Source organism: Phasianus colchicus, chromosome 14 (genome assembly GCF_987193195.1).
Source record: "Phasianus colchicus chromosome 14, bPhaCol1.hap1.1, whole genome shotgun sequence".
Taxonomy (NCBI): domain Eukaryota; kingdom Metazoa; phylum Chordata; class Aves; order Galliformes; family Phasianidae; genus Phasianus; species Phasianus colchicus.
Window position 1 is genome coordinate 9167447 of NC_143449.1, and position 14108 is coordinate 9181554.

Here is a 14108-nt window from a genome sequence, read left to right on the forward strand (position 1 = left end):
TGTTCTGTAAGGCTTATCTCAGCTTTGTTGGCAGGGTATGAGCATCTTGCTTTGATGTGTCAATGAACTGGAGAGAAGAAAGAACTTTTTGGAATTCATTAATTCATCTTCCAGAACGCTTAACCAGAGTTTAACTTCTTTCAGAGCCGCTGCTTTGCTCATATCCTGCCTTGTCTGTACAGAGAGATATGAGGTCATTGGCACAGATGGACTTGGACTGCTGTAAGTCCTGGTGTCTGTACGGTATGTTGGTATGTGGTGTACTGGGAGAGTGTCTGGGAAGGGTATGAGCAGTGGTGAAGTAATGTTACAACTCTGTTTGCCTTTCTTCTCTCTCCCTTCCCAGAAGCTGCTTTTTTCTGGTGTCCTGCCACGGCATGGATGCCTCTCGTATCACATAATAATTGAGATTGGAAAAGATCTCTGGAGGCAATCTGGTCCAGCCTCACACTCAGCCAGAGTCTCCTGGGTGGCTGCCCACAACCCAGTGATAGCTGTGAATACTTGGCCTTCTGCTCATGCCTTTGTCTCCCTAACTCATGAATGTATTACTGTAGTACCAGGTTCCTCAGACCCCCAAACCATGATCAGGCATAACCAAAAAAGTTGACAGAGGTTAAAAAAAAAAAAAAAAGCATGGCTATGTACCAAAGCCAGAACAGGTGGTGGTCAGGATTTCCAAAGAGAAGAACCAGTCCCAGCTGGTGTGCATAAAACCTGCTGGCACCTGTGGCAGCTGGGACTAGGATTAAGGGGGCCCTTAGGTTCCTACTGTGGATGAAGCTTTCAGGAGACTTCACCTGTTATCAGCTGCAGCTCCAAAGTGACAGCTGTTTCATTTAAGCATAGTATCCCCTGCATGGGGGTGGTAAGAAGCTGAAAGTAGTTGCTGCCATTGCCTTATATCATTCAGTGTGTCTGGAGCAATTTGATATTTATGCTGGGAGCCACCAAAGAACTGGTAGAGGACCTTGGTAGGGATGTCCTTGGCAAGGTGATGAGGCTGGGAGGGAGGGCTGAAGGTAAAGCCTTCTGAATGTGACATCGAGCTGAATGACAACGGGTCTGAAAAGTGCACAGTGAATTTTTGGACTCCACGGCTATCAACTGCTGTGGCAGGAACATCAGGGACCAAGTCAAAGGACAGAATATGGGATAACTCCTGCTTTCCCTTTCCCATGAAGTGGGAAAAACTTCTCCATGGTGGGAACTGGAGCGAGGGATGAACAAGGAGGCCTTTTCTCCCCTTCAGAATGTGGGTTGCTGTTGGAGCTATTTGGAGATTGTCGCTGCTTGTTTTGGCCCTGACTTGAGTGCTTTGGCCACCACCTTGCTCAGGTGGCTATTTTTGGTCTTGCCAGGAATGGACTTCCTGAAGGGTAAAATGATGGAGGAGAGAAAATAAACTTCATGTTTTCTGATCTGTAAATAAATAGGAGTTTTTCTTAGTCTTTCCCAGGGTCGGTGGTGAATACAAGCAAGAGGTGGAGAGAGAGTCCTTGTGTCCCATGTCACTGGGTGGCCCTGGTGACAGAAAAGGTCCCTTTGGGCAGACCTGCCTGATTCATGAGGATAAAGAGTGAAAAATCACGGCCTTGTGGTGAGGGATAAGGGAAAATCAGCCTGCCTTTATGGGGTTTAAGAAGAATGAGGCCAGCGGTTTCGTTTTGACAAGCAGCCTTTTCCTTGGTTCTTGGCCTCTTGCTCATACTTGCCACATGTAGTTTCTCAAACAGGGATAATGGGGAGGAAATGGCTGCTAATTGCACAGTTAATCACAGATGCTAATCTGCATCCTTGCTCAGATCCCTGCCAACTTTCTGGCTGGAAAGAGCTGTGTGGCAGAGATGCAGCAAACCCATGGTGATTACAGCCCTGTGTGCAGGTGGGAAGGAAGATCTCATGGGGACTTGCTTCTCTAGACAGCAGGATATGGGAAAACTTACTGAAAGCAGGGAGGAAATGTGTGTACTTTGGGGAAAAATCAGTCTGGGGTGAGAGGTAAAACAGGTTTTCCCAGTTAGGGGGATTGGAAAGCAAAAATTAAGTCAAACTAGTTGTTCTGTTGGCAGCTTAAGCCTGGTGCTGGTTTCTTGGTTTGTAGTGTGATTTGTTCAGGGTGGCTCTGGGAGAACAGGAAAGTGTCTGGGCTGGGGATGCTTCTTGCTGGCTGCTGCCACCTCCTGGGGGCTGACTTTGGCCATGTGAAGCTTTGGGGCTGCTGCTATTGAGATCGTCCCAGGGAAAAGGAGAGGCTTCCAAGAAGAGGGGAACTTTTCCTGTTGGAAACACGTTTTCACAGCCTGTTTCCTTAATAAGCACAACGGGGAGATATAAGCATGGATGGAGGGTTGTCTGGGGAAGAGTTAGGGAGATCGCATAGCTGCCTTGCAATATCTGGTTTCGGGGCCGTGGCCTGAAAGTAGAGCTTGCAAATGACAGGAGCCCTGTTATGGGTCAGAAGCAGATCCTCGTGGAACAGCCCTGGCCCTGATTTCATTCAGCTCCTGCTGGAGACAATGTGTCCTGTGGCCACGCATTTCTGGGCATCCTGGCTGGCTTCTCCAGGACTTCTCCCAGCATTACCAGAGTGGGGAATCTAGACCACAGAGCTACAAATCTGAATGGCACCTTGGAGTAACGATGGTGAGAGCCTCTGCTCTGCACTGCAGCTGACTGCTGTGACCTCGATGCTGTTGGGCACATTGGGCACTGGGCATAGCGTTCTATGTGCTACCAAAGCCACCAGGAGCCCACTCACTCCTGCAACTTCCAGCTGCCAGCACCCAGCCTCAGGGCGAGGGGCTGGTGTCGGCCAGAAGATGGTGCTGGTAGGAAAGTGATTAAAGACGTCGCTCCGTTTCTGCCAGCAGAGTTTGGAATTGTTTCCCCCCCCCCCCCCCCATACGAGATGCTGTAAAAATAACTCAACATGTTTAATGGTCCCGAATCTACCACCAGAGTTATTTATTGCATCCAGCAGGTTACTGAGAGCTAAACTGCAGTAACTCGATACTTGCGAGGCAAAGGCTGCTTCTGGGCAGAGGATTCTCTGGGTCACTAATGGAAGCATAACCCTGATTGATAACGGTTTTAAGCTTATTTATTTTTCCCCAGGATCCTTCTCACAGCATCCTCCTGCCTGGCTTGGCCAGACTGCCCCTCGGTGGGCTAACTCTGGGGATTCCCCAAGAAGTAGCAAATAGTGAGCAGGGCTCCATTTCTGGGGAAGGTGTTTTATTTTTATTTTTGGATAGGTGAGATTCCTCTTCTGAAGGCAGTAGAAATGCAGAACTGCCTCTTTCTGTTGTAGCTATTGGCAGGCCTATGCAGTGCTGCTTTCGTGGGGTTCTGTCACTTCTGCAATAGGTAACGAAGCCACACCAGCATCTCTGATCCTTCTGGATGCTGCTGCTCACTGTGGCCATGCTCTGATTCTCCTGCCTGCAGGGATCTCAGTTCCTAGTGCAGAACATAACCTGCCCCTATCCTATGGTAGGAAGTGGTAAAGCCATTGACTATGTCAGTACAGACTCCTCACATCTATGCACCTGCCTGAGACTGTCAGGAGGCAGAGGTGGTGGCAGGTCCTTCTGGCCTTGAGCAACAGGGCAGGGACTGAGCCTATGACACTGCTCACATTGAGATGCACTCACCAAAGCTGCTTGAGTGAAAGCAGCACCCTTTTCTGCACATCCTTACCAGATACTAGCTCCAGTCTGACCCCTGCTGTATATGGAACCCGCCACTCACTGCCATTGTGGTGGCAAGATTCAAAAAGCTATTAGAGTGAGCAGAGCTCTGCTTTAGTTAGAGTGCTGTTTCTTTATCACAATCCTAAGCCTGCTAGTGGCTCTCATGTGGTTGTCTAGCAGCCTCTACACAGAACAGAGCTTATTGCATGCTGAGAGCTTGCACAGGAGCTGATTCTATGCCCAGTCTTTTAAGTGAGCCTTCCAAGCTGGGATAATTTAAATGGGAGATTTCCAGCTGCTTGATGGAGCATGTTGTTGAGTCCTCCTACCAGGATCACGCTTGAGCTAACTGGAGGCCCAATTCCATTGGGGCACCTTGGGGAGGCCACTGTGGGGCTCCACACTCCAAACTGCAAAATTGAGCCTTGAAGCCCTATTCCTGAAGCACCCAGGAGGCTTGCAGGTGACAAGGCAACCCTAAGCACACTAAGCCCTGCTCTCCAGGGTCAGAATGTGTTGCTCCAATTCCAACAAGACTGAGGGGACCAGTACGGTCTGTATGCTCCTGTTGGTGACTGAAAGCAGCTTTCCAGTACTAGCTGTGCCTTGGCATCCCTACCTTCATGTGGAGCTACTGAGGGTCAAGCAAAAGGTCCAGAGCTAAATCCTGCTTTTGTGTCCTGGGTTTTTTATTGAAGAAAACCCTCCTCTGATAAGCTGCAGGCCTCTGGCTGTGAGGGGGCATGTGGAGTTCTTTGTCTGAGCTGTCCTTGAGCCCTGCAAGCATCGCTTCTGGAGGTGATTCCTATTTGGCTTGGTTCCTATGCTGGGACCAAGCCAGTGTAGGGGCAGCTAAGGAATGTGTCCCTCTTCCAAGAGATGCTGAGACTGGCTGCTTTTCCATGTTCTCCTCTTCCAAATCTCGCACCATCCAAATCAGTCCTGCCACCATAATTCAGGCAGTCTGTAGGGATATCCCTTTATATCCACACTGGTTTTGAGGGCTTAATCCTGGACCCAGCCTGACCAACGATGCTATTTGAGAGCAGCTGGCAGCACCTCCTCTACTTGCCTAGCTCACTTCTGCCTGGCTCCTGCAGTTCTCTGGCTTCTCCAAGGCAGCACAGCAATCAGGGCTGTACAGCATCATTAGTGGGGCCAATCCTACGGTTTTTGTGTTTGGGGAAACAAATCAAACTCTGAAGGTTTTTGTGCTTGGATTACAAGCATCTATTATTCCTGAAGGTCAGTACTTGCTCTGGACGGTCTTGCATCTTCCTTGGGTACCTTTTCTCTGTAGAACTGTAGGGCAGGATGTAAAGGAAGATGGTGAGATGGGCTATGGAGCCTCCAAAGCTAGTACGTGCTGGTGTTGGTTCTTCATGTAGTTTGGTCTTCAGCCTTGAAGACCATCCATGTGCAGATGGCTTTGAGCACTGACTCAGGATGAGCTGGAGAGGCTCCAGCATGACTTGAATTATGTCCATGGAGCCAGGCTGTTCCAAGAGTCAAAAAGGGATCTGCACCCACAAATCTGCAGGGAAAGGGAATGTGACTGCTGCAGGGGATATAGCCCTCCTAGAAGGAGGGAATGGCTCTGGAACTGATTCTGATCTTATCAGAGAATTAAATCACTATCCTCTAGGATAAGTGCATGTTTATGGTCCCAAGGCTCCTGAACCACATCAAATAAGTAGGCGGGAGTCAGTCCCAGGTGCTGAGCAGTGTCAAAGGGAGAGGGGCTTGTCTTTGTATATTGGGACTGGAGCTCCTACAGGACTACTGTCCCTTCCGGAGTGGGGGATGCTCAGTTTGGACATCCTTTCTACTGCAAACCATCTCCACTGGGATCCCAGGGCCTATTATAGCCTGATTAAATATTAAAACAATTCATTTTGTACTTAAACTGTTTTGAAGGCTCCTGCTGATGATGACTTTGAAGTCTGTGGCAAAAGGGTTTGCTCTCATTTTTTCCTCCCCCCCTTCACCTCCATCCCCACCTTTCCCCAGGCAGGAAGCAGAGGGTATTTCTCTTCTACCGTTTGCCCTCATCCAAACCACGTGGCTCTGCACCAGAAGAAGATGCATGAAAGGCACCCAGTCACTGGGATATCCAGGACAGTGGGTGGCTTATAGGGGTGAGCTCAGGGATTGTCCATCTCTGTACTGCCTGGAGTCTACCTGTGGCCGCTTCTCCCTATCCTATGTTGCAGCAAGAAGGAGAGGATAGTTCCAAGGAGATCCAAACCTCCTGGGGGGAATGCCCAGGGTGGGACCCTATCACTGGAGGGATGTTTGAACACCTGGTGAGCTCAGGGCTTAAATTTCAGGTTGTACCCTATTTGTTTTTTCACCATCCGGTCCCAAGAGGCCTGTGCCTCCTCTGTCTGCTATAGATGAAGAAAAAGAAGCCAAATATTTTGTCTCTGCTGAAACAACCTTCCTTCTCATGCCTTCCCTCCCCCTCCTTCAGCCCCATCTTTTACATCTGTTGTATGTGAAATCCAGCAAACTCTCAGCAGAGCTCATTACTCACGGCCCACTGCTCTGAAGAGGGCTGAAAGGTCCTGCACGTAATGATTTGGAGGTGATTTGTATTTAAGATGCTTGGTTTTCAGATGCTGGGGGAGGAGGAGGGAAATTAAATAATTAAAATCTGGTGGGGAAGGGATGCAGAGAATCCTGGATAGAGGGAGAGGGCAGCAGCTTTTCCTGATCCAGAAGTGTTTGAGTTAATAGTTATCAGTTACACAGAGGCTGGGTTAAAACCTAAGAGTGGAGGAAAGTTATAGAATCAGTTGTGTTGAAAGAGACCCTTAATGGCCATCATTCCAACTCCCTCGCAGTGAGTAGGGAGACCCACAGCTCCATCAGATGCTCAGAGCCCCGTCTCCAAGGGATGGGGCACCACCACCTCTCTGGGCAAAATCTTCCTTGTGCCTATGTAGGATGAGAGCATGCCTCAGGTGTGAGGAAAATTGGTCTGTGTAAGGTGGAACAGAGTGCCATAGCAGTCTTGGTGGGATGTGGTCATGTTTTCAGCAATAAAGCCAATTTGCTTCTCACATCTTTGGGAAATCTTGCTGGTCCCAAGTGGTTGGCAAACTGCTTCCAAAAAGAGTGAGCAAGGCTGGAGAGTAGTACCCATGCAGGGCAGGCTTGGTGGCCCTGAGCCATACAAAGAATGTGGCTTGCTGATACAAAATGTGCTGTATGATCCTCATGGAGCAGTTCTCAAAGTCTCAAAGCAAAGGGAGAACCCATGGGTGCAGCTCATTTTGGGTGGAGAGACTGAAGCAGTGAGGGTGGGAATTAATTGCTTAGGAAAAGAGCTGGTCATCTGAATGCCACTTGCCTGAAAGTTCAACAAACTTAGCTATAGGGCTGGACTTGGTCTAAAACAGTTCCATTCAGCCTATTTCCTTCTCTTTTGAACAAATGAACAAAAAACCTTTGTCTGATTGCTCGTGCTGGGTCCCAGCAGGACTTGTTGGCTTCTGGAAGCCAAGGGACGCATTCATGGTTCATTCTGCCCTTGGACTTGAGGCTTCAGTTCCAAAGGCTGCATTTAACCTTGACCCTAACTTGTGCCTGGGAGGAACCTGTACCTCACCCTGGCAAACCCGCAGGTACAGATTTCCTTCCCGATGCCAACAAGCTGCCAACAAGCCCCTGGTCCCTGGAGGCATGCAGATAGCCCATTAGAGCTGGGGAGGCCACTTTTATTCAAATCCTCCAGCCTCAGATCTGAGAATCAAGTCAGATTAAGCTGCCTGATCCGAAGCTAACGAGTCGGGGAATTAGAGGCAGAAATCAATAGCTTGGGAAGATCTAATGCTTTTACACGTGCTGACCGTGTATTTACTGGCTCTGTACAAGGAGTACGTAAGTCTGAGGAACATCCCCTTAATTCTGGTGTTTAAACCCATGCAGGTTCTCCCCCTGATGTGGTTTTATCTCCCAAGGCACGGATGCTGGAAGTTGTTTTTTGCCTGCATCTTCTCTGAGCAACACACTTTCACTGAAAAATACAGTGCTGGAGCTATGAGCCTGGCCTTGAAATAAATAAGTGTAAGAAAATTAGTTTTTCTTAATCTGCCTGAATACCTCAAAAAGCCTTTTCTGCCGTTTTCTGGGGTGAGGACAAACAGCACTTTTGTTCTCCCTCCCCCCGGCGCTCCCAGGCTGTGCAGCTGGTGCCCCGCTCTGCCCGCAGCGGGAGGCTCTGTCTGTCCGTCCCTCCGTCGCTGCGTCCAGCAGTTGGAGCGGGTGCTGGCAGATGGCTGGGGAAGAGCAGGGCTTTCTCTTTGGAGGCTGCGATTAAAAGCGCTCCAGTGATGCTCGTGTGGGCTGTGGGTTGTCGCTCCCAGCAGCCGGTCAGGCTCCATTGGGGACTTAAAAGGGGAGATGTTAGTGTAGCAATGAAAGATGCTGTTGGAGCCCAGATCAGATCTCAGGCTCAGCAGCTCACTCACAGGGCTCATTGTGAGCACTGGTGCCCAGCAGATACGGCCCAAGACGTGGCTTAAGAGTGATGCTGAAAAGGGTAAATCATTTCAATTTCAGCAGAAGAAAAGTGTGTATTTAAGAGCAACCATTCCGATGTTTTTCTAGCTTCCAGCAATGGAGCATTTAGGGTGTCCCATATCAGCAGGTTAACTTGTTGCCTTAAACATCTTAGAAAACGTATTATGTTGCACATAAAGAATAAATAGAATAAAAACAAGAAATGTCTGAAGTACGGCACTGGTAGAAATATTTTCCTGGAAAACAAAAATCAGTCGTAAATAGTGTATTGCAGAGCTGCACATGAACAGCTGGAATGAGCCCTAAATATTTATTATTAATACCAAAGCTGTTTATTTTTTGACATATTAAATAGGTCATATATCTCATCTAATAAAACCTCTGTGTAAAGCACTGGCTCTGCTGGGCTGGGAAAAGATTTTCTTTTGAGGTCTGAATAGAGCGAGAATGTAGGAGTTCTTACGCTACTCAGAAAATAAAAATTAAAGCCTTTGGTCATATTTGCTCGGGTTGGTAAGATTCTCCTTCCCCTGTGACCCAGAAGTGTGCTCGGAGTAGGGGATATGGGTTCAAGTCTTGTCTTATCCAGGGATTCCTTGTGTCAGGATGGATAAACCACTTAACCTAGACTGGGCTTCATTCTAGAAATGGAACTGCACCAGTGCACCCACTGGGATGATAAAAGTGATGGGGAGGCACACAGTGACAGCAAGTACTCGTCTGCCGCCTAGGAGACATCATTAAGCAAATATCTACAAAGCTGCCCCAGCTTCAGAAGCAGAAAACTCAAAGTTGGCTGGATGCTTAAGGGCATTAGGACCTAGTTGCTGCCAAGTCTAAGTGCTGGGGGTGGAAGAAACATTGTACAACACCCCCTGCATTTTAAAATCCCCATCCAGTGGCATTAACCCCACATCAATCTGCCTAAGTCTTCCAGGAGCTCAGGAAAGCTGAGTATCCTCACTGAATTTCTTTCCAAATGCAATGAAGCCTCTATTGCTAGCCTCTCAGCAATGGCACTGAGATGGAGAGTTGACTCTCCTTTAGCCACCAGGTGGTATTGAGCAACCCATATCCACCTTTCCTGCCTCAGTTTCCCCACCTTCCAAATGACAAATTTCCTTTTGCTCTAAGAATTTAATATAATTGTATTAGCAATCCATGGCCTTAGAATCATAGAATCTTACAGATTGGAAAAGATCACTAAGATCATTAAGTCCAACCATCAATCCATCCTCACTAAACCATGTCTCTCAGTGCCACATCTCCAAAGAACACCTCCACAGATGGTGACTCCACCATTCTCTGGCCAGCCTGTGCCACTGCATTACTGCTCTTTCTGAGAAGAAATTTTTCCTAATATCCAACCTGAGCCTCCCCTGGCACAATTTATGGATGTTCCCTCTCTTCCTATTACTAGTTACCTGCCAGGATTATAAATATAGGAGAGCGGAGTTGGGAAGCATAAGGGAGTGAAATATAGGGGTTTCAACAAGTCTTGTAGGGTTATGATAGGCATTTGAGTTTAGTTTGCTGCCTTCAGACAGGTGTTGGTGTTTCTGAAAGACAGCTATTTCCAATAGAACATTTTTGTTCTTCAGAGCTGTAAGTAGCATTGGTTGAGCACGTCTTCCCCTGCTGCATCCTTGTGAATGCCCAAGCTCATCATTGCTGGTCCCACCATCCTCTCCTGGATACCATTAGGGCCTCCGACACTCTGCAAATTCTCTTTGCTATTTCTTGATTTGTTTTCTGCCCAATCTCGACCTCAATACAAGAGCCAGCCCTGGACTATCTGAGTGAAGCATGTCCACTGGCTCGGCTCATTATCATATCTTGGTGGAGATTCTGGGTTTTCAGCCGATTCAGTTTGTACTCAAGTCAGACTATGCATGTGTTTGGACACTCGCTGGCCTGGCTTGGCTTTGTGTATGTTTGAGCCTTACAGGATGCGTCCCAAGTAGGATTCAGGTGTGTTTAACCAGGGCAGACTCAACCATCTTTATTTTCATAGAATCGTTAAGGTTGGAAAGTTCTCTAAAATTATCTAGTCCAGTCATCAGCCCATTATCACCATGCCCACTAACGGTGTGCCTCAGTGCCACATCCTCACATTTCTTGAGTCTGTTCCAGTGCCTCACCATTCTTTCTGAGAAGAAATTTTTCCTAGACTAGAAATTTTTCAAGACTAATCTCATTATTCCCATCGACTGCTGCAATGAAACTTACATGCTCCCCCAAAAATTATTGAACCCCTTCCAGAGGAGCACGTGGGTTGTTGTAAAGCAAAAAAAAAAAAAAAAAAAAAAATCTTCTGCCACTCAAATCCCTCCTCTGTATTCCTGACATTGGCTACTCTATGCGTAAATTCACCCTGTGCTGGTTAACTCCTGCGCTAGGGCTGAGCTCTTTTCAATGCTCCACGTAAATGCTGCTCACTGTGTATTTACATTGAACGTGTTGCCCCACTGTACATTAACATTTAAAACAAAATCGCCAGCCCCATCACAAGCACCACTCTGAGGGAAGGCAGCACAGCGTAGACATCGTGTAAGTAATTTGTTCAACATTGGTGATAATAAGCTACGCGGAGCAATAAGAACGTAAACACAGGGCTTTGTGTGAGCGTGTGTGTTTATTTTTTTTTCTCCCTTTTTCTTCTTTTTCTTTTCTTTTTTTTTTTCCTGAGGAACCTCTGAGGGAAAAAAAAAAAAAAAAGCCATGAATGATTCATAGATGCAAGGGGGGAAAAAGACGAAGAGAGAGAGGGAGAGAAAGAGAGATTAAGAGAGAGAAGCTTCAAAGTGACTGGAGCGGATTTGAAGTCCTGAGCGTTCCTGTGCTGGGCAGGCCAGCAATTCACCAGAGAGACCCCGTCAAGCTCCCCCCATCCTTCGCCCCGGCCTCATCCCTGCTGCCTCCTCCTCCTCCTCCTCACCGCCAACGCAGCCTCCCAGTCGCAGGTTCAAAGTTCAGCAGCATCTAATGATGGGAAGGCCTCCCAAACCCTCTGTGAGTGGCATCTGTTTATAGGCACGGCCCTTCCCTGGTGGTTTAGCCTGGCTTAAAATAAAATAAAGTAAAAGAGGGGGAGGAAGAGTGGAACAAGATGCAGGGTTCTTTAAAAAAAAAAAAAAAAGTATAAAAAAATCTACTGGTGATGAAGTGCCTTTGATTCTGAATATTAAAAAAGCCCATTAGATTTAAATGTAGTGAGAATATTAACGCTACTGCCTTGATTTGTATTCACTGGCTACCACGGGTACACTTTGGGAACGTGAAAGAAAAATATGGCTCATGCCTGGGTGGGATGCTGGCTTTCCCAGCAAGGAGCAGCCAGGACAGAGGGTCGGGTTGTCCCCTCTCCATCCCATGCTCCTGGCCATCAGAAGCATGGGGACTTCCAAAAGCATGACTGGTGGGATCACCACCTGCATGGTTAAAACTCATTATTCTTTTGCAGAAAAATTCAGGCATTTCAAAACTTGGTTCTGCTGTGACCGGAATAAAGGAGTATTTTCTTCCAGGTAATCCAAGTCTCAAAATTATTTTTCCCCGTTTTATTTAACGTAATTACATTTTTGCTCCTTCAGCTTAATGATATAATTGAATTAAATGCATGAGCTATCATGGCAGACCTGCAGAGGAAGTGAGTGAAGTCGAGGGCAAATCCTGTAAGACCTGTTATTGTTTATATGTCACAAAATAAATGACACAACAATGAATGGCTAATACTCTAATTAGCATTACACGCTGACTTTATTTTATTAATCAAAGGCTGTAACAGTCAGTGGTCTAATGAAACAGCTTGATGTTTTAATTCTTCCAAAAGAGAAAAAGAGATAAGGGCTAAGCACTAATTAGAGTAGCAGCTGATTTCTAGAAAAAAAAAAATCTGAAATTGTTGCCTGGTTGAAACAAGGATATCAAACACTGCAAATATTCCAATTTACAAAATGAAAAGAACAAAAAATAAAACCAGAAGCTTTTAAGATGTTAAGAATAGAAGAAATAATAGGTAGCTGTTCTGTCATCTCATAGTATGTCCTGACTTGTCATTAGTACTACCAAGTACTGGGACATGAGGTGTTCCAAAAGAAATAGAAAGAAATCATATTGAACAAATAACACTGTTCCAAGTATTAGACCACAGTTAATATTTTGTATCATAGTGCAGTTTCAGGAATTTCTAAAATAGTTTTAGGATTTCGAATACCCTAAATCCAATGGAAATCAGAATCAAAAATTCTGGCAAAAATGTTTTCATTTTGGCTTGAGCTTTTTTAGAAGGAAAACTTCAGTGCTGAGGTTTTCTAAGGGGCCACATCTAAGCAAAGAGCTGGACAGTTGATGGAATCTCTAATGAATAGGTGCACAGAAAAGGTTTGTTGTCTATTTTAACGGGTGACTCCCTGGCAGCGTGTGTCCTCCATGCAAGTGGCCCATTGCTTAGCTTGCCCCTGGCAACTGGAAAGACAATATGGATGTAGACTGGACAGCCACACTGTGGGTGTTCCTTGCAAACAGCCAGCTGCCAAGTCTCAAAAAATTAAAGAAAAGTCAGACTGGAGTTGGAGCGAAGCAGCTGATCTCACCATAACAACGGCAAGCATTGAGTTAGACAAGTCCGGGTTTCCACTCACAGTTCTTTGATCAGTCTCAGCATACAGGTGGATTGCAAGGTAAGGAATAATTCATCATCAGCATGAGGTCTGGGTACATCAGGACACATTGATCATGATGTACTGATCAGTCCATTATCTCACGCTTCTCTTGTTCAGTTCTTGGCATGTTAGTGGACAACCACTTCTACTTTGTCTGGTTGTGTGCTTCACCCAACTTGCCTGCTGGACTTGCTGTGGACACGTGTCACTCAGTGTGACATTTACACTTTTCTTGAACACCTCCAGGAATGGAGACTCCACCACCCCTCCACGCAGCCTTCTGATCATCTGCAGAACTTACTGACCACTGTGTCTGAATCTCTAAGTATCTATAGAGCAGACAGGGCGTAGCAAATTTGCAGAGCAGATGGTCTGAGATGTTCTTGGACTTCAAACAGAGAAGTCTGAGGAGAGGGACTAAGCATAACTCTACTCCAAATTTGTTAGCAGTGCCTTGAAAATCCCATGTCTATGTGACAAACAATGCATAATAACTGGCATAAAGTGGGTTGTACCACCTCCCAGTTCCTCACTCTTGACGTCTGAGCTGAAGTTGTATTCTTTTAGCAAAAGCTCATGAAGTGGTTTATCTCAATGATGTTGGACCAGCTTGTACTAGCAGAGACTGTGTGGGTATGTTGCCACTGTGTAATGTGATTTCCCCCAGAGGAAAATTCCTGTTGCAATGCACAGGCATATAAGGAAGCACAATTAACTTCTCTGGAGGAGCCTAAAGCCTGCTTTCCTTGAGTGTTGTGTAATTAAAACCTCAGTCTTGTTAATACATTAGTGAGATGTTTGCATATAATTCATCAAATGTTTATGAAAATGCGTAACAAATAATCTTGACAAACAAGTTGCTTAATTGAGATAAGGGATGGGAAGCCTTGTGAATTTTTAATAAAAAGGGGGAAAGAAAGCACGCTACGTTAATCAGATGAAGTTATCTCATTCAATATTTTCAAGTGACTTCTCCAGTGCACATTTTATTTAATATATTATACAAAAGGAATAACTTGATCCCCCAATGAGATCTGTGTAGAAAATCCTCTCTTGCAACAAACACAGCATTTGGCTTAAGGCATTCCCGAGCTATTGATCAAAATCCTATTTTTTTGTTCTTGACAGATAAGAGCACTGAAATTTGCCTGGGATTTGCACTTTCTCTAGCTGGAAGAGGAATGACTAACGCCTGGCCAAAGCCTGAGTGTCTTTCTCCAAG

General features: G+C 46.2%; 1 protein-coding gene across 6 annotated transcripts in view; it reads left to right on the plus strand.

Annotated features, from left to right (window-relative positions):
• The first annotated feature begins 10917 nt into the window (after positions 1-10917).
• Positions 10918-14108, plus strand: part of LOC149916001 (uncharacterized) — a 41183-nt gene continuing 37992 nt past the window's right edge. For all 6 annotated transcript variants that reach the window (XR_016471049.1, XR_016471050.1, XR_016471052.1 and 3 more), the window contains exons 1-3: positions 10918-11234; positions 11686-11749; positions 14015-14107. Coding sequence is in view for 1 of the 6 variants with exons in the window: in XM_090150198.1 (XP_090006324.1) it covers positions 11208-11234; positions 11686-11749; positions 14015-14107 (184 nt within the window). In the remaining 5 variants the exon portion in view is untranslated. The remainder of the gene's footprint in view (positions 11235-11685; positions 11750-14014; position 14108) is intronic.